Raw genomic sequence first — 27,336 nt, 5'->3', positions numbered from 1 at the left:
TAGGGCTCTCCAAGTTTATCGAGTCTGGTGGAGTATAGTGGCTGGATACCCAAGTTCCAGAGTTGGAACTCCTGGGCTCACTCACATCCTGAGATTGGTGCATTTGCTAATTACTTGTTGAGTGCCTACTATGTGTCATGCAATGTTCTAAGGGCTGGGGGAAGAGTAGAAAACAGAAATGATAAAATGTCTATCCTCATGGATCTTACATCCTACAATATAGTAGACATTAATAAGTAGAAAACAGAAAAATAAGTCATAGAAGGGGGTAAGTAGTGCTGGGGTCAGGCTGAGTAGTGATTTTAAATAAGTTGGTTAGAGAAAGACGCACAAAGAAGGTTAAATGTGGGTAAAGATGTGAAGGAGATCAGGGAGTGAGTTCTGTAGGTGTCTAGGAGAATAAAGTGAACATAGGTTATAAGATTTCAAGGACTGATTTGGTGGAGGGACTTCTGTGTCTACTCTTCACACAGGAAGGTTCAATCTATGGATTTGGTGGCTGTATTGAACAAGGATCAGGTGGCTAGGTAGTCTGGAGGGATTGGCATGTGAGGACACTAGCTATGAAATAGGGTCTCACGAAGGAACCCCTCCCAACAGAGAGTGGGAAGGGACAAGGGTGGGAGGCTCTATCTGCTGCACACTATTGCTGTGGGCACTGGAGTCCACCTCCTGGCCAACCACCCACAGATCAGTGGCAACAGAGCAAGTAAGGAGGTCCCAAGAGCTGCTGACTTGCCTTAGTTGCCACCTCACCTTACTTTCTCCTTGGCATCATTAAAACTCTCAGCCACGTAATACAGGGGCTGGAACTCTGTGATCGTGTACTCCTGGATGGCTGTCTTCTCCAGCTCCAGCGGGAGGAGCATGGGCTTGTCCGACAAGCAGTACTGCAAACACCAAGTGGAAAAACTTCACAGTTAAATCAGGGCCAATGGTCCCTGCTGCCTCCCACAGGCCATTTGTGTGCCTTCTCCCATCTCACCAGGATTCCTTCCACACACCCCAGCCCAAATGAAGTAAACTGAATTATTTTACATCTGCTACATTCTACCCTTTATAGCTCATCTAAAACCTACAGTCAAGATAGAAAGAAGTAATGCACTGCAAACATTTTCAAATAAGGTGATCAACAGATGAGGGAGCCAACCACATTTGCTGGCCCGTGTTTTCATACATCTGTATTCACAGGAAGCCCCTCTGTCCTGGAGACCTGTGAACTTATAGTTCAATTAACACCCACTCATGATCAGATCATAACTGCTAAGGCAGCAATCTCTTAAGGTTAATCCCCTGGGTTGAATCACAAAATGAATGTCAATGGGGTTTCCATAGCACCAAGAAAAAAAAAGAATGGTCAGCTATTTCCACCACTTTCAAATCTACTGTTAGTTCCTGTTAGAGTCATACCTGTAATTCACCAAAGGATGACAGGAGCCCAGCGCCATATGCCTTTATGGAGTCTCCTTGTTTGCAGAGCCCAAACTCCACAGTAAACCAGTAAATCTGGAATGGAAAGTCAAGTTGAGAGCACACCACAAGGGAGGTAAAGGCAGCAGATGCCCCATGATCAAGGACAGGACTGCCCAGGTAAGAGTTTGTGCAGGTTTGTTCTCTGAATCAGCATGACCTGAGGTCAACTCTCTGTCTCTTGTGTCTCACCCTAACCAATCATCTGTTGAATCAAGAGTTGACTGAATGCAAGGTGAGACAGGAAGCAGTGACAGTGGGGGAGAATATTGAGGGTCCCCTCAAAGTATACCCTTAACAAATTGTTCTCTCTAGAACAGGAACTCCTCCACCACTTTTGCTTTCTTCTTCATGGAATCAACTAGAGTGAGATGTTCCCTTTATGTTGTTTGAACTTACCAAACAATCCCATCAGGCTCAGCAGTGGGAGGCAGGAGATTGGAGGGTGATAGAATCAATGAAGGGCCATCCCCTCATCTGTGCTAAACTTGGAATTTCTGAATGACCCCCCTATCAATCATTGCTTCCACATACACACATACTTTATGCTGGAGAAATCTCAAGGGCAATTATTACAGCTTATTGATATTTTCAAGGCACTCTGTTTAGAATCATATGTAAACATCTGCATGCAACTGATTTCAAAATCCAACCACTAAGGAGAAATCCAAGTGAAAAATTATACTTGTGCAAATGTAACCCAGTGCATTCTGGTTTTCTTTCCAAATGACCTGGCTTTCAGGGGAAGAACAAAGCTTCAGAGACCTGAGGGCTGTAACCCATAACACTCCCACTACCCACCACAGAAAGACAGAATTTACCGTGGCGAGTTTCTCGATGTACTCATCAGGTGCACCCAAAGAGGCAAGGCCAATTTCCTGTAATTATGAAAAAAACAGAGTCATTGGCATGACAGGGTCTGCCTATTTTCAACCTTTATCCTCAGTTAAAGATAAAGGTACTTGATCACAGAAGGTGATGGTTGGCTAGATGTCTTCAGAAGAGCTCAGAGAGACCCTAATTGTTCTGTCAAGTCTTCCTTAAGCACACATCATAGAATCACAGATCTCTAGAGTCGGGGGAAACTGTTCCCTAGCTGGTCAATCACCTGTTGAATCAAGAGTTGGCTGAATGAAAGTGTTGGCTTGATTCAACAGGTGTATTTTTTTACAGAGGAGAAAACTGTGGCACAGAAAAGGGAGATGATATGCTCAAGGTTACACAGCACTTTGTGTCTAAAGCTTCATCTCTTGATTCCAATTTAGTAATTATTCTTCTACACCAGAAGGGGAACATTTCTGGGGTACTAGATAAGTCTTAATTATATGCCCTGAAGAAACCACAGAAGTGCTTGACATCCATCCAGGTATATATAGTTGGAGAGTCTGAAATGTCATGAACCACTTCTCATCACAGCTTCAACTGCGAAATTTCTCTAGCTGTATTTTTGTCTCTCTTGCAGCATTTGCTTCAGTCTGCCTTGTATCAGTGTGTGTGTGTGTGTGTGTGTGTGTGTGTGTGTGTGTGTGTGTGTTTGTCTTTCCTACTGTATGCAAAAACATTGCGTTCTTCTGGAAACATACAAAATTGAAAATTTCCTTTATCTCATGGTTTTTACTTTTGAGTAGGTAATTCAGTTGGTTCAAGAAATAGAGAGGGGCCAGTGTGCTTAAAGCAGAGTGAGAGGATGGGGGGGAGTGACAGATGATATCAAACAGGAATCTGGAGCCCCATCATGTAGGACCTTTTTGGTTATTTGGGGCTTAAGATTGTCCTCTCAGTGAAATGGGGAGACATTACAGGGTTTTGAGCAGAGAAGTGGCAAGATCTGATTTACGTCTTCAAAGATTCACTCTGGCTTCTCTGTGAGAATAGACTGTAGGGGGTCAAGAGTAGAGGAGGGGAGACCAGTTACGAGGCTACTGCAGTCACCAGGGTGAGGAATGCTAGTGGTTAACACCAGGTTGTAGCAGTGAATATGATGGGAAATGACAAGATTCTACATATATTTTGAAAGTAAGCCCTTAGAATTTTCTGAAAGATATGGTTGTAGGTATGTAAGAAAGAAAAGTCAATGATGTCCCCCAAGTGCTTTTGGCTTGAGAAACTGGAAGGATGGAATTGCCATGAACTAATATAGGGGGCTGTGGGTGAAGAAGGTTTGAACAGGAAGATAAAGAATTCAGTTTTGGACAGGATGAATAAAGATGTCTATTAGACATCCAAGTGGAGATATTGAATAGGTGGTTGGATATTTAAGTCTAAGTTTTAGGATTAAAGTCTGGGTGGAGATATAAATGTGTTTATTATCAGGTTAGAGCTTGTATTTAAAGCCATGAAATTGGGTGATATAACCAAGAAATTAACGTAGATAGAGAGAAGGACTAAGAATTGGGCCCATAATGAAGCAAGAAGTTACATGGTCTTCATCCCTGTATTCCTGTCTAGGCCAAATGCAGCACCTGGCCCAGATTACATACTGAGAAAACGCTGTCCAGTGGCTTGGTAGGGCCTATGCATGCATTGTCATTCAACAATCTCATGATCCAATGATGGTCCTAGGCCACCTCTCAAAGCCTGGAGAGCATTAGTAGAATTCTTTCACTGATCCCCAAAACATTTTTTGAACATGGTCACCACTGTTATAGATTAATCAAGATCTAGCCTGCTATTTTGATAATAGTGAAAAAACATTAGGCTTATTATTTTTTGCCAACTCTGAGTAGGGCTATTGGTATTGGATTCTTGGCAAATGTCATCTTACTTAGTGAAAACATATACCAAATGACTGCTTGACAAGGTAAAGTCACTTCTACATGGAACCAGAGAGGTTTTTCATGGATGAAAGGCTAATATACCACCCCTGGTAGGACAAGTGAGATTAGAAAATTCAACAATTTAATTCAGAGGATGAGGAATTCACAAATCAAATGTTGTGGTCTCTAGAATGGGTATCTCCATAGGACCATACACCCATCTCAGGTGGTGGCACAGAACCGTACCTTCCAGAGACATGAGGCTAGAAGGCTAAAGATATGCATTCCTCACCTGGGAAAACTGGGCAAAACTGCGATCTGAAAACAAGGGCACGTGTCCCAACAGCTCATGGCAGATGTCACTGAAAGAGAGAACACAGAGTTTGGGGGTGAATAAGGGTTACAAGCAAGCCCGACTCAGTCTTACTACATAAGGAGTGGGTGGGAAGAAAGGAAGTAATTCCTTTAGGCTTATGCCCTCACTTCCAAGAATAAGTGGTATACAAACCTTGGGATCAGGTGAGGCAGAGTACAAGAGAAAAGGAAGAGCGGAAAGAAAAGTAAGGGACAGGGCAGGACACAGCAGCCAGGGGGTCTTAGGTGTATGCCCAGTGGGGTGCAGAAGAGCCAATATTTCTGTTGGCATTCCCCCAGACACTTGAGTGAGCTGTGGATCATGAACACTTCCCATCCCAAGTCCTCACCTTGGCATTGACATTGCTGGGCAGATACAATGTGCTCAGTTATTCTCCACAGGAAATAAAAAATAATTTTTAATAGAACTGTTCCTCTCTTATTCTAGAGTGGGCAGCAGTCAGTCAAGAAAGAAAACTTACATTGATTTAACATTATGTGCCAGGTCCATTACGTATGGGTCTTTTCTGATTTATAATAATAAACTTTGTAGGTAGGGAAAGACCATTTTGGGTGTCCTGCTGAATTTTTGTATAAATTTCTTAAGTCCTAGCTGCCTAAGGAGATAGCTAAATGCAAAAGTAAGCAGCATAGTAGCCAGCCATTTTCTACTTTCAGTCAAAACACAATCTAGGCAGAGAAAGCTTAGAGTCATGTAGTCATGTATTTATGTATTTAGGAGGTGTTGAGATAGCTTGCCATCTCTTTTTCCTGTTCCCATTTGGAACTTTATAGCTCTGACTCCTACAATCCCTTTGGAATTTGAATGTGACCTCTCATTCCCATTGTCAGGGAAGGTCTGAATCTTTTATTCAAAAGATCCCCATATCTCCAATTAGTATGGTCTATTTGAACAGAGAAAATCCCCAGAAGCGATGAGTTTTTCTCTTAGCATCAAACAATCCAGGCACCTTGTTCTATGGATGAGTCCACAAATAAACCAAACCTCATTCCTGGATTAAAGAGAGGTGGCATACACTGTTGCTGGCAACTGGTGGAGGGGGGATAATACTTACGGTTCGGGTGTATACATGGGCTTGGACCCATGTCTGATGTACTGGGTGCAGTGGAAGACTCGGAAGGCCAGGCCACCCAGGAAATCCCGAGAGGAAAGCAGGCCAGCCACAGGTCGGAGGCGGAAGCCAGTGCAACCTAGGAATCAAGAGAGGAAGAAAACTCAAAGCCCATCACAGCAGAGCCAGAGGGCTCTGAAGACTTTTAGGTAGGGAAGCAATATACCCTGCTGTCCAGGAGATGGGTGCTGATGCCAGATAGACTTATCATCTTCAAATATCTACCCCAATACTTTCTAGCTGGGTGATATGGGACAAATAAGTTCAAGTCCCTGAGACTCAGTTTCCTCACCTGTAACATGGGGATAAATACTTCTTAGGATCATTCTGAAAATCAAAAGAGCTAACTAAGTACAGTGGGGCCTTGACTTACGAGTTTAATTCATTCCGTGACGGAGCTCGTAACTCAAATTACTCGTATGTCAAATCATAAAGTGAACGAGTGAGACACGTGATGCTGGGCTGATGTTGAGGCGTTCACTGTGACATTCGCTGTGCCAACTAGCGGTGGGGTATCTGAAGCTGGCTTGTAACCCGAATTTTAGCTCTCAACTCAAAGCAAAAAATTGGCCGAGAGATGGCTCGTATCTTGAAAAACTCGTTAGTCGGGACGCTCTTAAGTCAAGGCCCCACTTTACTTTCACAGAGCCTAGCACTTTGGAAACATCCAATAAATTTACCTTCTATTATTATTTGTTAGGTTTAAATGCTTATTCCCTACTCCTTGTCTTTCCAGAGTACAGATAAAATTTTCACGGCACTTCCCAGGAAGGAAAAGATGAAAGGAGCACTCTGGTTTCTCTATTGCACCTCACAGAGTCCACCCCATGAAGACCAGTGACTTCCCTGATTCGAGCCTTTGGGAAGAGGAATGAATATTCTCAATTTCACACTTTCTTCCCTTTCTCTCTTGACTGTTGGTCCATAGAGGAGCACACTCTGGTCTGCTCTTGGCCATGGAATGGACTACACACTGTGCCAATGAATTGGCAAGGAAGTCCATGGTGGCTACACATCTCTACCGCATTCTCTAAGTAGCTTTTATTAGTAATAAAGGTGACATTTTGTTCTCCATCTCTTTGGTTCCTCTATTTTCTTCTCAATTTGTTTCAGACTTAGGAGGAGAATAATAACAGTGGGCATCTAATGCTATACATTACATACTATATGTCAGACACTGTTCTAAGTACTTAATACATACTAACTAATCCTCACAATCCCCCTATGAGGTAGATGTTTTTACTATCCCTACTTTACAAATGGGGAAGTAGGTGTTTACTATGGGTTAGTTGATTGTTTTAGTTTGGTTTTGCTGAATTAACACCACCTCCTGGCAAAGAGGAAAACCCTTATCTCCTTGGAAGTGATGTCACCCCAATGATGTGGCTCCCCACTAAGATACTGAGTCCAAGTTAGCCAAATGCACTGAGCATCTACTGTATATGTATCACTATGCTGGTGATTTCGCATGCAGCATCTTATTTCATTCTCACAACTGCCCTCTGAGAAAGGCTAACATGCTGACACAGACTCCACTGGACAGATGACAAAAGTTAGGTAGGTTCACCCAACTAGAGAAAGTCCAAAGCAAGATTCATACCAGATGGGTGTATAGACTTGGAGTTCAGGCTTTCTTAGCACTGCCCACAAATAATACATTTCTTACACACAGGCACACTGCTGCCATCTCATAACATAGCAGAGCTGCAAGGAAAACCACGACTGGGCAACCTGGGCCTTGAGTATGAAAAAAACAACGATTCAGGGGCATTGATAGGCAAAACGCATGCCTTGTGCCTTTAAGGGGGGAGACGATGAGAGTAGATTAACAGCGGAGGCTGGAAGTGAGGCAGAGCTCAGCAGTGACATTCCATTTTTCCTGGGAGAATCAACCTGCACGCATTGCCATCGGCACACTCACACTGGCCTCCATTTATTGCCCTCTCCTCCTGTCCTTTTACCTTTGACCCTGATGTGCACTTACTCTGCAGAAACTGAGACACCTCCTCCAGCTGGGGAATGTTATCTTCACGGAAGCCACAATACTTTTCCAGAAGTGGGAAGATGTGGTTGTGCTCATAGCAAGCGTGGGTTTTATACAAGGACTTCAGGGTCTTGAACACCGTGCCCCAGGTTTTCTTTTCCTCCTCCGTGTATTCCACTCGAGGAATGGGTTGCCCACTAGAACACAGGCATGAGATATTTGTCTCTGGCAGGGCCAGTGCATGAAGGAGTGTTAGCAGAGGTGCCACCACCTGGACTCCAGTGGATTATGTAAGTTATTTGAAAGAGGAAAATTCCACTTCTCGATGTAGGAAACATTCAACTGAATTGGTTAAGCAATGATACAAGGTCTCACCTCATCAACTGCCCCAATGATTTGCAGTCACATTGGGAAATCACTTGGCCTTTCTGCTCTCTTATCTCTCCAATTGTTTACGTAAGGTGGAAATTCACTTACCTTCAGGGGCCAGGCAGGTAATGTAAATATATAAAGTAGCAGGTATAGGCAATAGGAGGGTGGGGTTGAGACAACTGAAGAATGCATTCTCTTTCTAAACAATGGCATCCAAGTTCAATTAAAGCACCAGAGTTCAATTAAAGTTTTGTATTATGTCAAATAAAGCAATTGTGGGCTAAAGTGGATTGAATATGTGCACCATGAGTTTAAGACCCTTGTTTAGTGGGGATGCACTTGCTGGATTTGATATTTGGGTCCCTGGGAAGTTCCAGAGGTATTTAAATGCATGCTAGGTACAAGATCTGCTTATCTAGCATCTTCCGCTATGGCATAACAGAACTACAGGGAGCTTGTGGGCCCTGCCCTGTAGATCCGGAATCAGTGGGGAGGGAGGGCCCAGGCATCTAGATTCCTATAAGTTCTCAGATGACATGCTATAGTTCAAGAGTCATTAGTTTGAATAGTCCTTTTGAAAACTATCTAAGAATGAGCTGTGTTATGAATAGTGAAATAAAAGAAAACCAAAGAAAGCCTGATTTCGAAGACCCGTGACTGTTCTGTGGGCTGTAGGCCTATTTCCTAACAGGATACACAGTGTCTGGGACAAGGCAAGACTGTTTATCTCAGAATAATGGCTCATCATCAGGCTCCAAACTAGGTCACTCCTGCCTTTTCAGAAGTGTAGCTCACAGGAAAGCACTGCGATGGCCTACAGGTGGGCAGGGATGAGGGGGCAGAGACTGATTTTTGCTTAAGTATTGAAAGCAAGACAAGCTCGGGGGTTCTGTAATGGCCAGCAGTGATTGTGGAAAGGACATCAGGTGGACTCCCACCTAAGGCTGCACCATTATTTCAGGGCTAAGTGCTGATGAAGGGAAATAACAGGTTTTTGAAACAGAGTTGGGTTCAATACTTGGCTGCGTCAGTTCATAGCTAAATGGCCTTGGGCAATTTAGTAAACCTCTCTGAGCCTGTGCAGCTATTACATGGGCTATTTGGAGACACATTTTATCAACTGATCACTATACTGGGACTATGATTCATGGTGCCTAAGTTTGATCCCCATGTGGAACAATTATTGAGAAGGTGCTAGAGACCCGAATGTGGGGGCTGTTTGCATGGAGGGTGGCAGAAGCCAAGGAAGGGGTCCAAAGTTGAGTCCTGAAAGATGTTACAATTTCTGGGGTGGGAGGAATTGGCCAGAGGAGACTGAGAAGAAACCTCAGAAAGGGAGGAGAGAAACCAGCAGGAAGTGAAATCTATGGAGAAGTACAGTCTCCTGACTCTGAGAGTCCCCAGACACCCATGTGAGTGACTGAGAATGACTTTGGAGCTAAACAAGTCTAAGTTCAAAATCAGAGCATGCCACCTGCTAATATATGACTTTGGCAAGTTACTTGTTTCAAGCTGTAGTTTTTCCATCAGGAAAATGGGGAGTCACTATAAAGACTAAATGAAATAATGTGCATAAAGCATTGAGCAAAGCCCCAGACAGAGCAGGGAGATAACACAGGTAAATGAGACCTATTCTTATTGATCAGCTAAAGAAGGACTCCTGTCAATATCTGATTTGATGGTGTCCACCTGACCATATTGGGGCAACGGTAAGGACAGGAGAGAGAGATCATGTTCTGTGATTCCCGCTTGCCACCAGCCAAAACCCACATGTGCTAGGCCAAGGTCAGCACGGTTCTGGATCTCTCTATTACCAGGAGTCATTCAGAGAAGGAACCTTCCTCATTTGAAAGGTGACTTTGTCTTCTGAATACAGAGCCCTACCATCTCCTTTATCTCCCTCAAAGTTGTTAAAGAACCATTACTCAGAGTTCTGGTGAATTGCTAAGTTTCTTCTTGTAGACGCCTTTTCTCATGCCCTTAACTCAGGAACGGAGCTCAGACCTCCAGACACTGTTTCCCATGGGAACATCTGAAGTTCCTGGGGACTCACAATAGCTCACCAGTTCTCCTCCAAATAACATATTTAATATTTGCATTTTCTTTTGGCTAAAAGAAGTCAGAAGAGGAGCATAGAATCCCAGACGGGGGAAAAAGACACTCATCTGAAAATTGCCCTTTGCAGCTGGGTCAGATGGGATGAAAGAAGAACGCTGAGGCTGGCGCGCCTGAAACCTCAGATTCATTATTTCAGCAAAGCAGCCAACTCCTGAATGTAAATGATGCTCTTTCTCCTTCCATGTTTAATGTGGAGAATACCAGAGGCTCTTTTATTCAGCACTGAGGCCTTTTATAATTACTTCAGACATCACGGCGTAATTACACAACAAAGCCTGATGAGAGCTGGGCCCTGGCGCAGTGGGTAATTTTGTTTTGTCTAGTAGCATTTTTTAAAACAGGTGTTATTAAAGGGGGGTCGAGCACACACACACACACACGCGTGCGCACACACACACACGCACCAGGCAGGACTCTTCATGCTGGTTTTTTCCAAACTTAGGCAAGGAAGAGGCAGTCTAGGAGTGTGCTCCTCCCCCCAACAATCAAGCAGACTTACTGTCGGTAGTTGTAGGCTATGTCAGCAAAATACTTCCGTCTTGCTCGGTACACAGGATCTTTAAAGCCCTAGGAGAAAGGAGACACTTGGTATCTCAAAGCTTTGAGTGAGAGCCTTGAGCACCTTCCCTTGATTATACCCTGAAAATAAAGTCTCAGCTTTAAACCAAGGGTAAGCTCTCCCACCAATATGAGCGATGCATCATAAGCAATACCCTCAATTTACTGAGCCCCTGTGCGATGGGATTCCAAAGTGCAAATAGTGTACAGGTTTTAAAGAAATCTCATTCATAGCATTTCTAACTTGTAAACTTGCTAAATTAGATCAAGCTGGTAGGATTGATATCTATGATGAAGATATACAATATCCACTAAATGTTTGACTAATGATAAGTATCTAGCATTGCCTCCTAACTTCTTGATAGACAAACAATACATGCTTACTGCCACTGCAATTTTAAAAAATACCATTTATTGATTGCCTACTATGTGCCAGTCTGTGCTAGAAACTTATTTTATGTATAACTCTCACAACACATTTGTGAGGTACATTATTTTGAAGAAAATATGCACCCTCATGTTAATTGTAGCATAATTCTCAATAGCCAAAAAATGGAAACAACCTAAGGATTCATTGATGAGTGAATGAATAATATTCCATTGCCTATATGCATTTATTCAGCCATAAAACAGAAGAGAAAAACCTTCTGACAATATGGATGAACTTTGACAGCATTGTGCTAAGGGAAATAAGTCAGACAGTGAAAACAAATACTGTATGGTCTTACTTATATGTATATGATTTGAAAAATAGAGTAATCCAGATGTTTCACCCTGGAAAAGTAAAGTAAAATCACCAGACATTTTTTTTCATTCCAAACCTAACTTCCAGATAAGTTAAGTAATTATTAATTTAGAAAAATTCTATGATGTGATTATTACAAAAAATAACTTGTTTTCCCTAGAGCAATGCATGGTTTTGCATCATTAATTTCTATAGAAAAGCTAGGACTCTGAAAAATTAGAACTACCACTGAGTCTACTTCTTCTGGGAGAAGATGAGTTGATGTGATAGGAAAATTGGGCACCATGATTTTATTTCCAAGCAGCACTAATATACTCTTTCATGAAGCCATCTACGGGGCTAAAAGAAGAGCACATCTCCATACTGAGAACTCAAAATATAAATTTAATGGGTGTCAATCATTAAGGCTTGATCGTGGCTGTCATCCTTACCTCTCAGTCTTATTTAACAATCAGTAGTAAATGGCTTTAAACATCCCCTAAGTATGAAGTGTAGACCTCTGCACTTTCCAGGTGCCTTGAAGAATATCTATTTCTACATTTTGATCTAGATATGAGGAAGGTGAAGCTCAGAGAACCATCTGCCCAAGAACCCTCAACTAAAGAACCAGGATCTCCACTCAGGTTTTCTGGTCCTAACCAGGCTGATGAGTAGAGGTTTGAGGGTTGAAGCTAAAAACCAGGGAGACAAGAGAAGAATATCCTTAACCCATAGATTTCCACCTCATCATGTCGCCTCCAGAAAAGGGGTGTCCAAGACAATTTATCTTCCCCTTTGGGCTCTCTGTCTTTAATCTGTGATGTACTTTGTCTAGGTAGTTTAAATATTTTTCCATCAGTGAAAAAAAAAAGCTTGAAATAAAATCATGTATCCAGTGGGATGGTTTCTAACCACAGTTCTTTTTAACTCAAAGTCACTAAAAAGTTCATTATTAGCCTGCAAGGGGACCCCACGAACTAGGCTACATGGACTTTTGCTCTCCCTATTACCAGTGAAAGGGAGCTATAACCTGGAAGTCTATCTCTCAGGGAGCTAGCCTTCCATCCTTTGGGCTTCCGGGCGACCACAGGGCCTCCACACCACATGGAATACACTCTGAATGAAGCTACAGTCGGCGGTGACTAATCATCCTGTCTCAATTTAGTCTAACAGCAGCAATGTCAGAAACACTGCATGTAATTTATTTATAATCACCCTGTCTCAATTAGGCTAATAGCAGCAATTTGGGTTGCACTGCGGGTAACCAAGTATGTTTTGACAGGAAAATATATTGCTGGTGAAGAAGTGATGAGGGGAAGGGGGAGAGGGGAGGACAGATGGAAGAAAGTACAGAGAATTCTACAGGGTGCAAAGTCTACACACAATCACTTTTCTTATTCTCAGGATTTTTGTTTCCTGAGGGTGTTGAAGCATGTGATTTTGTTTTTCTGGGGCTTTGGGGGAAAGGGTAGCTATATAAAAAAGTTCTGAGTATCCTTCTAGACAGAGATCTTACGTCATTATTTCTTGATAACATGGCTAAGCTTAAACCTCAGAAATGCCATCTTTAGTCACACAGGCTGGAACTAATAAAGTAACATTAATGTCCACTGTAATTGGAAAAAAAGTAAAATAACTAAAGGTAAATTTTAACCTAAAACAAAAAAGTTAGACAGGCTGGGTTGAATTATTGGATTATTAACCCATTCAATCACTAGGAGAATGGCCTGGGGTTGGCCAGTTCACCTCTCACAGCCTTAGTTTCTTCATCAGTAAAATGAGACAGTTAATGGAAGCTACCTCACAGGGTGGGGTGGATTAGATCAAGTAAAATTCTGAGTATAATGGAGTCACTCAAAAAATGATGCTTTGGGGCACAATGGTGGAAAAAACCCAAAGCTGAGAAATCTGGCTTTGAACATAAAAAGGATATACTCTCTGGAATGGTCACTGAGTCCATCACCCATCCTTGGGCTTCTTAAACCGCATCTATAGAATTCTTACCTTGCTATTTATTTATAGTTCATCTAGGCCAATAGTAAGAGCCTTTTTGCATCCTATTGGTCCCAAGCCAACTGGAGGAAGGATGATACACAGGAGACAAGATTTTCAAAGTGGCATTTTTTTAAAATATCTACCATTGCCATCCTCTAGGTATGGGCCAAAGATGTGTAAGCCAAGAGACAAGGGCAGTGCGAGCATGCCCCCCACCCTTGTCCACTGTATGTTGTCAGCCATGGTCCCCACCAATAATGCCAAGAAGCCTGTTCTAGAAAGGATTTGGACACCTGGTTGCCCAGGCCGAGAAGTCATTGTTTTACTTCTCTCCTCCTCTCTTACTTTCACATTCAATAATCAATTTTTGTCCATTTTTCCTTTCAAATATCTTGAATCTGTCCTTTTTTACTTTATTCTCACTGCTACAACTTAATTCAGGCCGCCATCTTTCCTTGCCTGGACTACTGTAACTGCTTTCTTTGTCTCCTCCCCCAAGCCATCTCTCTTCACTTTAGTCCATGTAGATTTAACAAAATGCAAATCTGGTGGGGGTGCTCCCCTCCTTAGAAACTTTCAATGGCTTCTCATCACTTTTGGGATACAGTCTAAAATCCTGAACATAGTCCACAGGGCTTTATGTGATCCTGCCCTACCTATATTTCCAACTCTGTGCAGAACTACATATTATATATCCAAATTTGTCCAGGTTGCTCTTATTTTAATTCTTTAAACACACCATGCTTTTCCTCCCACATGGAGGCCTTCATACATTCTGCTCCCTCTGATTGGAATACTCTTCCTCACTTTCTCAGACCAATAAGCTACTGCTCAGTCTTTCCATCTTGGTTTACATCACACCATCCTTGATTTTTCCAGTTTATTGGTTTTCTTCTACAATACACTCCCTCAGCAAACTGAGTGTTTTTCCTTTTGGACAATCATTATACTTTTTTAAAAAATATATTTTTATTGATTTCAGAGAGGAAGGGAGAGGGAGAGAAAGATAGAAACATTGATAAGAGAGAATCATTGATTGGCTGCCTCCTGTATGCCCACTACTGAGGATGGAGCCCAAAACCCAGGCATGTGCTCTGACTAGGAATTGAACAGTGACCTCCTGGTTCATAGGTTGATGCTCAACCACTGAACCACACCGGCATGGCACAATCATTATACTTGTTAATAATTATTTAATTCAGGAATGTGTTTGTCTTACTTATCACTGGATTTTCTGAGCCTGGCATATTTGGCACACTCCTGAGTAAGACCTATTAAAAATTATGCAAACCTTAAGCAAAACAAATGTTACGGTGTGCCTTTTCAAAGTCCTATCAGATCACTATTTAACAAGCTCACTGTGTGCTCCAGGGGCATGGACATTTGCTTGAAGTGCAATTTACAACTTAGTAAGGCCCCAACACTTCAAAGTTGGACGCTAAGTAATATTTATTCAAAGTTCCAAAATATTTATTTTATGATCCTGTTGCAAATTATTTCTGTCCAGTCGAAAAGAGAACACCCGCAGTTATGGCTTTCCCGCCTTCTGGGACATTGGTAATTTGTATAACCATCTTTGCGATCTTATTCCAGATCTCTATTTTTCAATGACCAGACATACTTTGGTCTCTTGTGTCTTCCTTTGCACCATCTTTATCATCTTGCTGGGTTCCCCATTCCTGAGTCCATGGATCTTTGACACATGTTCACTATATATACCTGTATAACAGTGTTGTTTCTAACTTTTTAAAAAATTACACTTTGTCAGAGCAACTTAGTTGGAATGCAACAAGTCATTGATGATGACTCAACTGGTTGACTTTTAGGATAGGTTCTGACAGGCCCTCAGGTAGGTGAGCAGAAGGAAGAGAAAAGGAGACAAGTATTGGAAATATAGTCCTGGTCTTGGGGAAGAGCAGGCTCTTATTGGCGAGTAGGAAAAGTTAATGCCTGTACCATGAAAGATTGAAAAGCAGTTTGAGAGACTTGGATCAAGAACAGAAATAAACACAGAACAGGTGCGTTTGCTCACATTTTCCCCACTGAAAGCTCCCTCCAGTGTGGGTCTTCATCTAGACACAGAGGCAGGTGTGAGGGAAACTGAAAGAGAGAGCTCTGAGGTTGGGGTCTGTGTGGTAGGGGCTGCTGGTATCCCCTTCATTATCTCTGAGAACATTGCTAAACTACTTTTCTCTGCATCCTTACTAAGTTAGTTGTGGGCCTGTGACTGAGCTGTAGTCAGTGGAATTTGAGTGAAGAGATGTGAGTCACCTTCCATCCTGGCCCATATGAACCTCCCAGGAGCCATTCTCTGTCTTTTTCATGCATGGGCACCATACTGAGGCTCCAAGGACTTGGAGGAGGGTACAGCCCTTAGTTGGAAGGAGACTTGATCTCTGCAAGACTGTGTGGAGCGATTTCCCTATTGATTAAACTGGAAATAAACTTTCCTTGGGTTAAGCCATGGAGGTTTAGGGGCTGTTTGATAAGTAAGCAGTTAGCCTACCCTGGTTGGGAACTCCTCCCTAACCATTCTGCCCACAGTGACATTCAAACTGATAGCATAGCAGTAAACCTGGTGTTTACTCATATACATTTTTGCTTTATGATTTAGCCAAATATTACCCAAACTGTATTCCACGGAACACTACCATTCAAGATAATGTTGGTAAGGGTCAATAAGGGGTTCCATGGGTAAATAAGTTTGAGAACCATTAGGTGAAATGAGTTTCATTTTTTCAGGACTTTCCAAAACCTCTAATGAGACCATGGAACTTGTAAATGCTGAAAATGGGGTTCTAGAACACAGCATTTCCCCCCTTGATCGTGAGATCTTTTTCATAGACTCTAGTTCAGGTCACATGCATATGTCTCACTTGCATATATCTTATGGCTCCTGTGAGGTTATTATAAGTCATGACATGGTGAATTTATTTTGACCTGATACTCTGTGCTCAAAGTATAAATCACAGGGACACAGCTCTACAGCATGAGTGTGGGAACCACTGGGCCTGGAGACCAGCTGGATGGGAGGCTCTAGGGAGGCCAAGATATATGAGTTGGGCCTTAAAAGTAAATAGAGGACTTCCAGCAAGGAAAGGGCAGCTGGGGGGTAAGGAAAAGCATCGCTGGCAAAGGAAGCAATGTGGACCCGAGCACAGAGGCTGAGAACAGTTGGAGAAAGGAGAATTGCTTTTAGAAATGGAAATCAAACAAACCACTTGGATTCTGCTTGCCAGGCTTAGGATTGCACCCTCAACCCCACTGTCATCCCTTTGGGAACAATAGCCACTCTCCCTTCTTCTCTCAACCTTACAACTGAAGGCTCCTGGAAAGAAGATATCCTGTTTCATTAATCAGTTCAGCCCCCTTCCCTGCACATGGCCTGGGACATGGCTCACGGACACAGGAGCCCACACAGCCCTCTCCGGCTGAGATTTCTCATCGGAAAATGAGAAAGTACAACCTTCCCACAGGTTAAAACTTTTAAGTTTTTAAAATGCAGGGAAAGCATTTAGCACAGTGCCTGGTACACAATCCATGCTCAAGAAATGTGCTTAATAAGCACAAGTGGAAGGCAGACAGAGGACAGGGATGAAGAGATGGCAGGATGCAGGAGCTGATACAGCTAGCCTATTTCATTCCTCTTCATCTCTGTTTTGGGAACAATCCTTCCCTGGCTCATTTTCCAGCGCGGCTGTGTTGGAGGCCCTGGTGTGGGCTATTGGGTCAAACCTCAGTGCCTACTGCCAAGAGCAGGGGTCAGGGTGAGGCGCGCTCCTCCTGAGCCTGTGGGACAGAGAGGAACAGAGGGTCCTCTCCGAGGAACACCTCTGCCCACACCCTGGAGGGCCTGTTCTGTTCTTGGCCCATCTCTTCCCAGATCGGATGAGAAGCCACAGGAAGGAACAGGGAGAGCCTGGCCTCTCCTCAGGAGGACAGTGTACCTGATAAATTGTATTTTTACGATAAAGTGCATGTCACTGAGAGGCCAGGGAGCCAAAGATGTGGGCTGGGCCTGTAAGGAGAAATTAACTCCAGAGTTTTAAGATCAACCCCATCTGCCTCTCAGAAGACAGACACCAGGAGAGAGGTGGGGAGATGGCCATGTCTATGGACTGGCCTCTGCTCTCACATCCCCAAATGACAGGGGGTGTGCCCAATGGAAAGGACGTGGGGCAGGGAAGGGGTACTGGAGGTTGGTAAGAGGAGAAAGGCCATGATGGGCCAACCCCATTGGCTGGATCAAAGGTCATCAGACGGCTTTGCAGAGAAACCATATCTTTGAAGATGCTTTGCTCTCAGGGCCCCCAGCCAAGAGGTCCCAGAGACATGTCAAAGGGGGGGCCATTCACAACTTACTCAACTGTAAGGACCCGCGTGACGTGAAGAGAAATTAGACTGTGAGTAAAACACAGACAGTCCCTTAGTGTTAGACTAACCCACTGCAAATGGAAACAACCTTCAAGTCATTTAAAGACGAATGGAGCAACTTGCCTGGGCAGACAGTAAAGGACAGTCAACATGATCATGGTTGCACCTCTTGCCTATAGAGGCTGCTACAACTGGCTCTGAGCCAGGCTGGGCTGCTCCATCCCAGGACCCCTGACCCCACAGAAAATGGGGATAAACTCGCCTCACCCTGGTCCTCTAACCAGAAGCCATTAAAGGACCCACCCCCCTGCCCACAGGTCATGGAACACAGTCTGATTTCTCTGTCTGGTACGTCAGATCTTTTAAAACCTGACCTTCATACCTACCACACCAACCAGTCCTTCTAAAATATTCCAGGTACTTTCAGGACCCTGAACCTTCGCATGTACTGTTCCCTCAGATGGTACTGCCTCCTGTCTCCTTGTTTGACTAGCATCTTCCACTCAGTTTTCAAGATCTAGTTCAATGTCACCACTCCCCACGCCCCATAGATCTGGCAGAGTTGTTAGTAGACTTTTCTGTCTCCCAAGCACTTGAATTAAACCTCTGTGATTGTAGAAAGTCAGAAAAATAAAGATTACTTACATATCTGAGTGTGTGTGTGTGCACACACTTACATGCATATGTTATATATAAACAATGGTTTCTAGATATAACCCATATTTGATCCAACAATAATAATGGCTATGATGATGATTATGATGAGTGAGTAGGCACTCAATAAACAACTGCTGTACAAGAAAACAAATAAAGACACATTGCTCCAGAATAGGATGGGGAGGAACCAAAAGCATCTCATGGGCAGGGCCATGGACTCACGGGGTGGTCTGCATCCAGTTCCGCTCCATAGCTGAGGATCTGGTTGGCAAATCTGTCCAGATCTTGAATGGTCCTTGGGAACCAGGGCACTGCAACACAGAAAGAGCAAAGTCCTGAGTGGCAGATTGGCAGGACACAGTCAAGGTCAGAAGTCAGAAGTATGCAATCGGCCCCAATTAGTCAAGTCAATGGTGGTGAAAGTGGAGTTCCAGACAGCCACCAAATTACTGATTCAAACACTATATCCCATTTCCCTCAAAACCTTTTTTTTTAATTTCAGCTTTGTTTAAGTATAAGTGACAAAATGCTAAGATATTTGAAGGGTACATGACTGTGATTTGATATATGTATACATTGAAAGGATGCCAGCACACGTTTTAATTAGCACATCCATCACCTCACACATATTTATCTTCTTTTGGAGGGGTATGAACATTTAAGTTCCACTCTCTTAGGTAATTGCGAGTATACAATACAGTATTACCAACTATATCACTGTTTTATATATTAGATCCTCGAACCTTATTCACCTTATAGCTGAAAATTTGTAGCCTTTTACCATCTCCTATTTCCTCCACCCTCAGCTCCTGGCAACTACTTACCTACTCTCTGTTTCTATGAGTTTAACTTATTTTTTAGGGTCTATATATAAGTGATACCATGCAGTATTTGTCTTTCTCCCTCTGCCTATTTCAATTAGCATCTTGGAAACTAATTTTAAGACACATTCCCAAACATTTTCTCTTTCCTGGAGATTTTCTCTGAATTATCTCAAAATTCATCTCCCTCCCACCCATCATAGTAGAGTGGAACAGTTTTTGATGTTTTTCTTTAGCAGCAGAATATATATGCAACCCCAGAATGTAACCCAGATTAAACCAGAGCTGTTCTATTGTCAGCAAGGATGAGCCCGTGAGACCCCATCTGCCTATCACAGGTCTCCCTCCCAACGGCCCCCAGGCATCCTGGCAGACTCTTTGGATGCCAAAGCCATTTGGAAACCCCTGGCGAAGCAGAATGAATGGAGCCAGGTGGCAGGATTTGAGGATGCTCAGCAGAATCCAGGGAATCCACGGGCTTGCGTGTGTTGGGAGCAGCATAATGGGAAAGAAGATGGGGTCTGAGCTGTGTGGCCTGCAGACATTGGTCATGCAGAGAGAGGGGCCCCAGGAAAAAGAGTAGGTGGTGGCACCCAAATCGCTGTGGCCTACAGGAAAGAAGGCATCCTAGGAGTGGCATTGTCCCAGGAATGAACAGAGACTAGGACATTTTGGATTGTAAGGTCCATGAGGGTAGGAACTATGAGTGCACCGTAGTTCCAGGTGCATAGGAGGAAAAGAGGGAGGAAAGGAAGAAAAAAAGGGGAAAAGAGAGGAAGGAGAAAAGGAAGGAAGGAAGGAAGGGAGGAAGGAAGGAAGGAAGGAAGGAAGGAAGGAAGGAAGGAAGGAAGGAAGGAAGGAAGGAAAGGAAGGAAAGGAGGGAGGAAGGAAGGAAAGAAGTCTGGTCATGTTAACATGTAAGGCATTAATAATAGTAACCATCATGCATGGAGTGTTAACTGTGGTTTAGTTGCTATTTCTGAAGTGTCTCCAACATTGGGAAGGTATTATGACTCCTATTGTTCAGATGAGAAACTGAGGCTCTGAAAAGCCTAAATAACTTTTATAATCACACAGGAGTAAGAAAGTGGTGGACCCCGAAAATAAGTAGAGGACATAAGAAGACATGGTGGACAGACAGTGAAGTGAGCCCAAGGCACCCCTCATTCCCCTGAAATGAGATTTAGGGGAAAGGATGATGAACTTGCAGTCAGCCTGGCCTGTGTTTGAATCCAGGCTCCAACTACCTACTTATCCTCCCTGTGCTTCAGTCCTAGCTATAAAAATGGGGATAACAGCAACAATTTTGGGAAGAACAGCAAACATTTTTTGAGGCCTTACCATGTACCAGGTGCTTGCTTAGCATTTTGGTTGGAATGCCTCTTTTAATATGAGGATTGCTGTGAGAAGTAAATAAGAATGTAGGCAAGGCGTGCAGCCCAGTGTCAGGCCCATAAAAGGTAGCTTTCCGTCTGGGGCAAGTTATTTCTGATTCTGCTCAAAGGCTCAGGTTGTGCAGGAAAGAACATGTATGCCATCTAGTGGTCAGACTGGGGAAATGTCATCCATGATCTACACAGTCCACCAAAACAAGAGGCTTTTCTCAGCAGCATTAATAAAGGTTCATTTTTTTAAAATTTTTAAAAATAGAGGTTCATTTAGACTAGACGCAGTGGTCGGCAAACTGTGGCTCACGAGCCACATGCAGCTCTTTGGCCTGTTGAGTGTGGCCACGAAGTTTCAATCGCACTGTACATGCGTGCCAGCACGTGGTATTTTGTGGAAGAGCCACACTCAAGGGGCCGCAGTTTGCCGACCACTGGGTCACCAGAGCCTTGTTTCCATAGGTCTGAGGTGCTATGCGAGTAATAAAAAGTAACATTGGGTGCCATTCTAAGTATTTGACCTATGAGGTGGGTGCTATTGGTCTCCCCATATTACAATGAGGAAGCTCAGGTACAGAGAGGTTGAGGGGCAAACCCCAACACACACTGTGAGAAAAAAATGGTCAGAATTCTAACTCAGGCCCGGCTATTCCGCCGTCTCAGGCCTTAACCATGAATCCACCCCACCACAGGGGCTGGGGGCAGAGCACACTGGTTTGGACAGCTGCCTGCCTGATTGTCTTTGCAGCTTCCCACCTGGGGTTTCCATGGCCTCAAAGCCCAGCGCTTATCTCCCAATCAGCTCCCTGTGATGATAAAACAACAGGAACAGAGTTGGACAGTTGGGGCTGGAACACAGTCTCTGTGCTGACTATCTGTGGCACCCAGAACTTCTTTGTGCCTCAGTCTTTGTAGCAATAAAATGGGGATAATAATAGTGCTATAAAGTACTACTTTAGAGGAACAATATGAGGGTAAATGAGTTAATATATGTGACTTGCTAAGAACAGTACCAGCACATCATAAATACAGTTGACCCTTGCGCAACACAGGTTTGAACTGCACAGGTCCACCTGTACATGGATTTTTTTCAATATGTATTCATCGATCGTTTGTTATCAGTAAAGCGTTTGGTCAACAGCAGGCTGTTAGTGGTTAGTTAAGTTTTGGGGGAGTTAAGTGATACTTGGGTTTTTGACACAGTACAGGGGTCAGTGCCCCTAACCTTCTGTTGTTCAAGGGTCAACCGCACTATTATTGCTCAGCTACAAACTTCAGGGAATTATTTTTACTCTGCCCTTAGCTCAACATAGCAGAGGACAAAAGAGAAAGCCTTCCATCAAAGCTAGAAGGTCTGCCACTTATTTTTTGTATAATTGAGCAAGCATTTTACCTCTCGGAGCCTTAGTTTCTTTATCCACAAAATGGACAAAAACTATCTGTCTTATTGCATGAATTAAATTAGCCAATGTGACAATCCCAGCACAGTGACTGACCCAACATAAGGGCTCAGGGTTAACCATTAGGATGACAACGATCTTAATGATGATAATATTTAGAGGTGGGGGGAGGAGGAGGGGGAGGAGGGAAAAGATGGGGGAGAAGCAAGACTAGAATCGGGAAGCTGGTGGTCAACCCAGCTCTGATATTAACAGGCTTTCTAATCCTGGGCCTCAGTTCCCTTCTCCATAAAATGTGAGTGTTTGGATTCACTTGCTGCTGCAATCCCTTTTGGGTTTCAGATTCCCAGACCTATGGGATGCCTGTGCCGGGCTGAGGCTGGCCTAGACACCTGAAAACACACTTCTGGTTCAATCTGTGTGCAACCTCGCTTGTTTCTGGAAGTATCGTCACTACATGTGTTCCGCTCCCAAAATGCATAGCCCCTACCATTTCTGTTTCTCCTCTCACCAAAGAAACAAAGATCTCTATCCCACAAATAGAAGCCTTTGGGCCCCCACCTTAATTCACAGCTGTGCATGCTGGCAGTTTCTCAACTGAACGCCAGAGGGCAGCAGAACCAGAATATTTTCAGCTCTGGGTGGCTGTGTGTGTGTGTGTGTGTGTGTGTGTGTGTGTGTGTGTGTGTGTCCTCCAAAGGGAAAACACTAGTTGAGCCACATAACTTCGTTCAGAACCCTTGGTGGAGAAAAGTGGCAAATTTGGGAAGTTTGCAAAGACTCAAAGGATTGAAGTCTTGGTGAAGCTAAATACAGCCTATGTATTGTCTGGGCAGAAAGAGGACCCAGCCAGGCCTCCTGACGAGGAGTTGACCAGCTCTCCCCTTGGAGAGCAGAAACAAGGCTGAAGGAAATGAGACCCAGGAGAGGCAGTTCGAGGTGTTGGGAATATAGGAGCAAGGTCCCAACAGGCCTCGATTTCTGGGGAAGAGGCCAACCGGAGCAGGGCTGTGAAGCAGGCAGTGTGGGGACACCACGGGCTCCAGGGACAGAGACTGCAGAGGACCCCAGACAAAGTCAGGACCAAGCCTTTACATTTGTGCCTGACCTTTATACTGCTCAAAGGGTGTGCACACCCTGGACTGGAAGCCAGCAGGCCTGCGTTCAAGATTTCTCTCTCCCGCCCCAAACTGCATGACTCTGAGCATGTCACTGGATGCCTGAGCCTCTGGCTTCTCATCTGTGAAATGGGTGAGGCAGCCAATCCCTCACTGGCCTCCTGGGTTGGGGTGAGAAGCAACTGACCTTGCAGGAGGGCAATCTGTGTCTTCATTACACAGAGACACTTATCTAGTGAAGTAAGGTGATGCTGGCCACTGGTGGCAGGGCTGGATCCAGTCCTGTGTCTCCATCCTCTGCAATGGGGCTCTTCCAAGTTTCCCAGCCAAAAAATTATAGCTACTGTTTTTTTCTTTAAAGTTACATTTCTTTTGAGAGCTTACAGTGCACCAAATCCTGTGCTAAACGCTTTCCTTTCATTATCTGCTTAAATTCTCAGAGCCATCTGAGGTGGTACCATTATTATTTCTGCTTTACTGATGAGCAAACTGAGGCCCAGAGAGATGAACAGACTTGCTCACACTCCCTGGGCTCCCTGGGCTGGAATTAGAACTCTGCAGCTTGTGGACTCCACTGCTGTGCTGGGCTGGCTCAGAATAAGGTAGGCGGTGCACGGGTCCTTGGTTTTAGATTCCCGTCCTCTCTCCAGGAGAGGGAAAGGTGACCAACCTGAACAGGAATCTAAAGGCTCTTGAAGATAATCCCCAGAACAGCCTGGGGCCCTCCCACCTTTCATCCCAAGCCTCTCTGGATTTAGAGGTAGTGACTTTTTAATACCTAAGTTCTCAGCGCCTCCCACACATTTTCTCTTCTTCAGTGAAGGTCACAGGCCTCCCCACCACCCGGTCTCACTCACAATGCTGGGAATGGAGACTGACCCCCACGACCCAGGCCTCTGTTTTGAAAAGTTAAATCAGATTAGTTCATTAATGACCTTTGCAAATACCTCGGTGGTGGGCTGGCCTCTGTGAGCCCCTCCATGGCCTCGCGGACTGCCGGGCTTTGGTGGTTAATGAATGACTTAGGCAGCCTGGTGCAACAGAGGCCCTCTGTGAAGCCAGAGGCACACAGGGAGGGGCAGATCATTAATGAATATTGATTTGGTTCCAAGGGAAGCAGCCCGCGGGGGAGCTGGCCCTGGACACCCACGTCGTGGTCTCATTAAGTTGGGGTCAACTGCTCAGCTCAGACACCAAGAGGAGACTGGCTTGGGAGGGTTCCTGAGCCAAAGGGCCCCATGGGCCGGCTGGAGCCTGCTTCCTGGCCAGCGGGTCAGACCAGGCCCCTTAAATTTATAGCAATTCAAGGTGCAGGCTGAATCCCATCTAACCCCCTCCCTCCACCAGACTTTCACCAGCCCCAGGGTTTAGCCAAGGAGGCACCCAGGCTTGCCCCAGACTTCTGCCTCCAGCCTGTCTCAGTGAAAGCAATAAATCCTCCATTTCTTAGGCCCAAAATAGAAGGATGCTCCCCACCCCCTCCTCCCTGGCTCCTGGGTGTCTCTCCTCCAAGGCAATGGCCTCCAGCCCCCAAGAAAAGCAGTCCCTGTGCTAATCACAACATCTCCCCCTGAGAGAGGAGGGTGGTTCACCAACATCCAGCAGCATGAAGACTTTCAATGTGTTGTTGTTTTTTCTCTTTGAAGGAGCATCTACTTGCTTTCTAGAGAAGGAACACTCTTTAGGAAAGCCTTGGTAAGGAGTGAGCCAAATGTTGGCTGGTGGTGCCAGTCTCTTTCCCTGTCCCTCCTGGACAGGGCAGTGGCCAGGCATGGTGGGTTCAGAGCCCGCTTCTATAATTGACATGGTAGGCAAAGCATTTGCTCTCTCTCTCTGTCCATATGTTAAAATGAGAATGAGAACTGGATGGATGAAAGGGATCTAGCCATGAAACAAAGAGTAAAAATGTGTTGAAATAAATAAATGGATGGAATGAGTAAATGGTTACGAATGAAATAATAAATACATTTTTTAAATGGCCTGCAAGGTGCCCAGCTGGTGTGGCTCAGCTGGCAGGTCACATGCACCAGGCAGTCACCTGTTCAATTCCTGGTCAGGGCACAACCCAGGTTGCAGGCTTGATCCCCAATAGGGGGCATGCAGGAGGCAGCCAATAGGTGTTGCTGTCCCATCAATGTTTCCATCTCTCTCTTCTTCTCACTTTCTCTCTCTGAAATCAATAATATATATATTTTAATGACCTGTAAGCTCATTATTCCACTCACCAATCTAAATGAGAACTGTCCTCCCAAATCCTTTATAAGATGCCAATATCTCATAAACATGTTTTTTTGCAGGTTGCCCACTCTATCCCCAAATACCGAATTCTGTTTTCTGAGCATTCTCATTGCCCTGAGATCTGATTACCTATCACTTACAACTGGAGTTATGGTCAAGCTACATCCTATCTAATAATAGACAAAGAATGAAATTGACCATACCTTCGCTATGCCTCCCATTGGCTAATCAGCGAGATATGCAAATTAACCACCAACAAAGATGGCGATTAATTTGCATATGTAGGTGCAAAGTGGCAGAGCAAAGACTGAAGGCAGCTCCCGCCGCTGGAGCCACGAGAGGCTTGAAGGCGCATCCGGCCACTGAAGGCGCCTCCAGCCACCAGAGCCACAAGAGGCTTGGAGGCGGCTCCGGTGGGAGCGAAGGCCTGGGTCCCGGGTGCCGGAGGAAAACCGGTGCCGGCAGCCAGGGGAAGGGAAGGCCTATTGCACGAATCTTTTTGTGCAACAGGCCTCTAGTTGGATGATAAAAAAGAATCTGAAGACTCTTCCATAGAATGTCCATCATCCCCCAGGAGCCCTTCCCCGACGCCCCTTGCTTCAGAGGACTCAGGCCAGGCCTAAGGATTTAGACAAGGACGTCACCAGCTGTCACCTTGGAGATCCGGGACAAGGTTTAAGGAAGTAAGACCTGGGAGAAGCAAGTTCTGGGTGTTGGGGAAGATGGGATATGTTGAAACAGAAGTCCCATTTCCAGCCACCAGGACGTATGGCAACATCAACACATCCAGCAAGCATCCAGGTAGACTGCAAATGGCCATCAATCTGTGCGTTTTCACAAACATGCAAATACATGGTCTCCTGCAGACCCAGGACCACAAGCATCTACAGCCCAGAGAGGCACCCCTGGGCCAAGTGAAAGGCATGGGAGGAGGTTGGGAACTGAGAAGGGGACAAGGAGAAGGAGGGAACGCAGAACAGAGGAGCAGAGGAAGGGAGAGAAGAAAGGCAGGCACGGGTGACGGGAATGGGAAAACGCCTAACCATCTGGACCTCCCTCCAGCCTTAACCAAGTTCTCCCTAAAGATCCTTATCATCTCTTTGAGAGTTAAGATACCTTTGAAAAATCTTGTCTCTTAAAAAATATCACACACACACACACACACACACACACACACACACACGTGTGTGTACCATTATGCCCCAAATTCAGGGTCTTTTCAGATTCCTCCAAGGAAACCCTATCCTTCTCCCGACAAGTGATCTGAAACTTTAGCCTCATCGTGGCACTGCTATTTGGGGCAGCGATATTGAAGCAGAAAAGAGAAAACTCCAGAGGGCTGGGAGGGGCAGAGATGTATGAGAGGAAAGGAATGAGTATAATGCTTTAGGTCTTCTTGCAGAGATTTTCCCCCTTAAATCATTGCTTCATGAATTGATACAAATAAAAAAGAAATAAAATCCTAATTGCCCCCAGGCTAGATAGATAGATAAATAGATAAATAAATAAAATAAATAGCCCTCTACCCCCCGCCCCCCCCCCACACACACACGCACACACACACAAGCACACACACGAGCAATCTGGACTCCTTTTGCTTCCACACTAGGATCTTCATAATCACCACAGCTTGAACAAAATCCACTAAATGTCCATTTTCTTTTGGAAAATAATTCCCAACAGATACTTTTCTCCAAAGGCGATGATCCTCTACTTCCGTCTAGCCCAAACATTTGGTCCGTCTGCTTTTGCTGCCTGCAATCTGTCTCCACGTAGGAATTTCCCACCCCCCTCCAAACGCAATGTCATGCAGACGACTCAAAGGCAAAGGTAAAAGGATTAGGAGATGGGCCGATGGAAGATATTAACGCTCTTTTAT

At 44.5% G+C, this 27,336-nt stretch overlaps 1 protein-coding gene across 1 annotated transcript in view; it reads right to left on the bottom strand.

The window, feature by feature from the left end:
* The window catches only part of PAH (phenylalanine hydroxylase), a 52,910-nt gene that overhangs the window by 2,994 nt on the left and 22,580 nt on the right, over window positions 1–27,336 (bottom strand). Inside the window, exons 4-11 of the mRNA XM_059681821.1 lie at window positions 18,718–18,806; window positions 10,687–10,754; window positions 7,698–7,894; window positions 5,657–5,792; window positions 4,519–4,588; window positions 2,292–2,348; window positions 1,411–1,506; window positions 757–890 (exon numbers count right to left, since the gene is read on the bottom strand). Coding sequence (XP_059537804.1) covers window positions 757–890; window positions 1,411–1,506; window positions 2,292–2,348; window positions 4,519–4,588; window positions 5,657–5,792; window positions 7,698–7,894; window positions 10,687–10,754; window positions 18,718–18,806 — 847 coding nt within the window. The remainder of the gene's footprint in view (window positions 1–756; window positions 891–1,410; window positions 1,507–2,291; window positions 2,349–4,518; window positions 4,589–5,656; window positions 5,793–7,697; window positions 7,895–10,686; window positions 10,755–18,717; window positions 18,807–27,336) is intronic.

This window comes from Myotis daubentonii, chromosome 2, assembly GCF_963259705.1.
Source record: "Myotis daubentonii chromosome 2, mMyoDau2.1, whole genome shotgun sequence".
In the NCBI taxonomy this organism is placed as follows: domain Eukaryota; kingdom Metazoa; phylum Chordata; class Mammalia; order Chiroptera; family Vespertilionidae; genus Myotis; species Myotis daubentonii.
The sequence above is the reverse complement of the archived record's forward strand: the minus strand, read 5'-3'. Positions and strand labels throughout refer to the sequence as shown.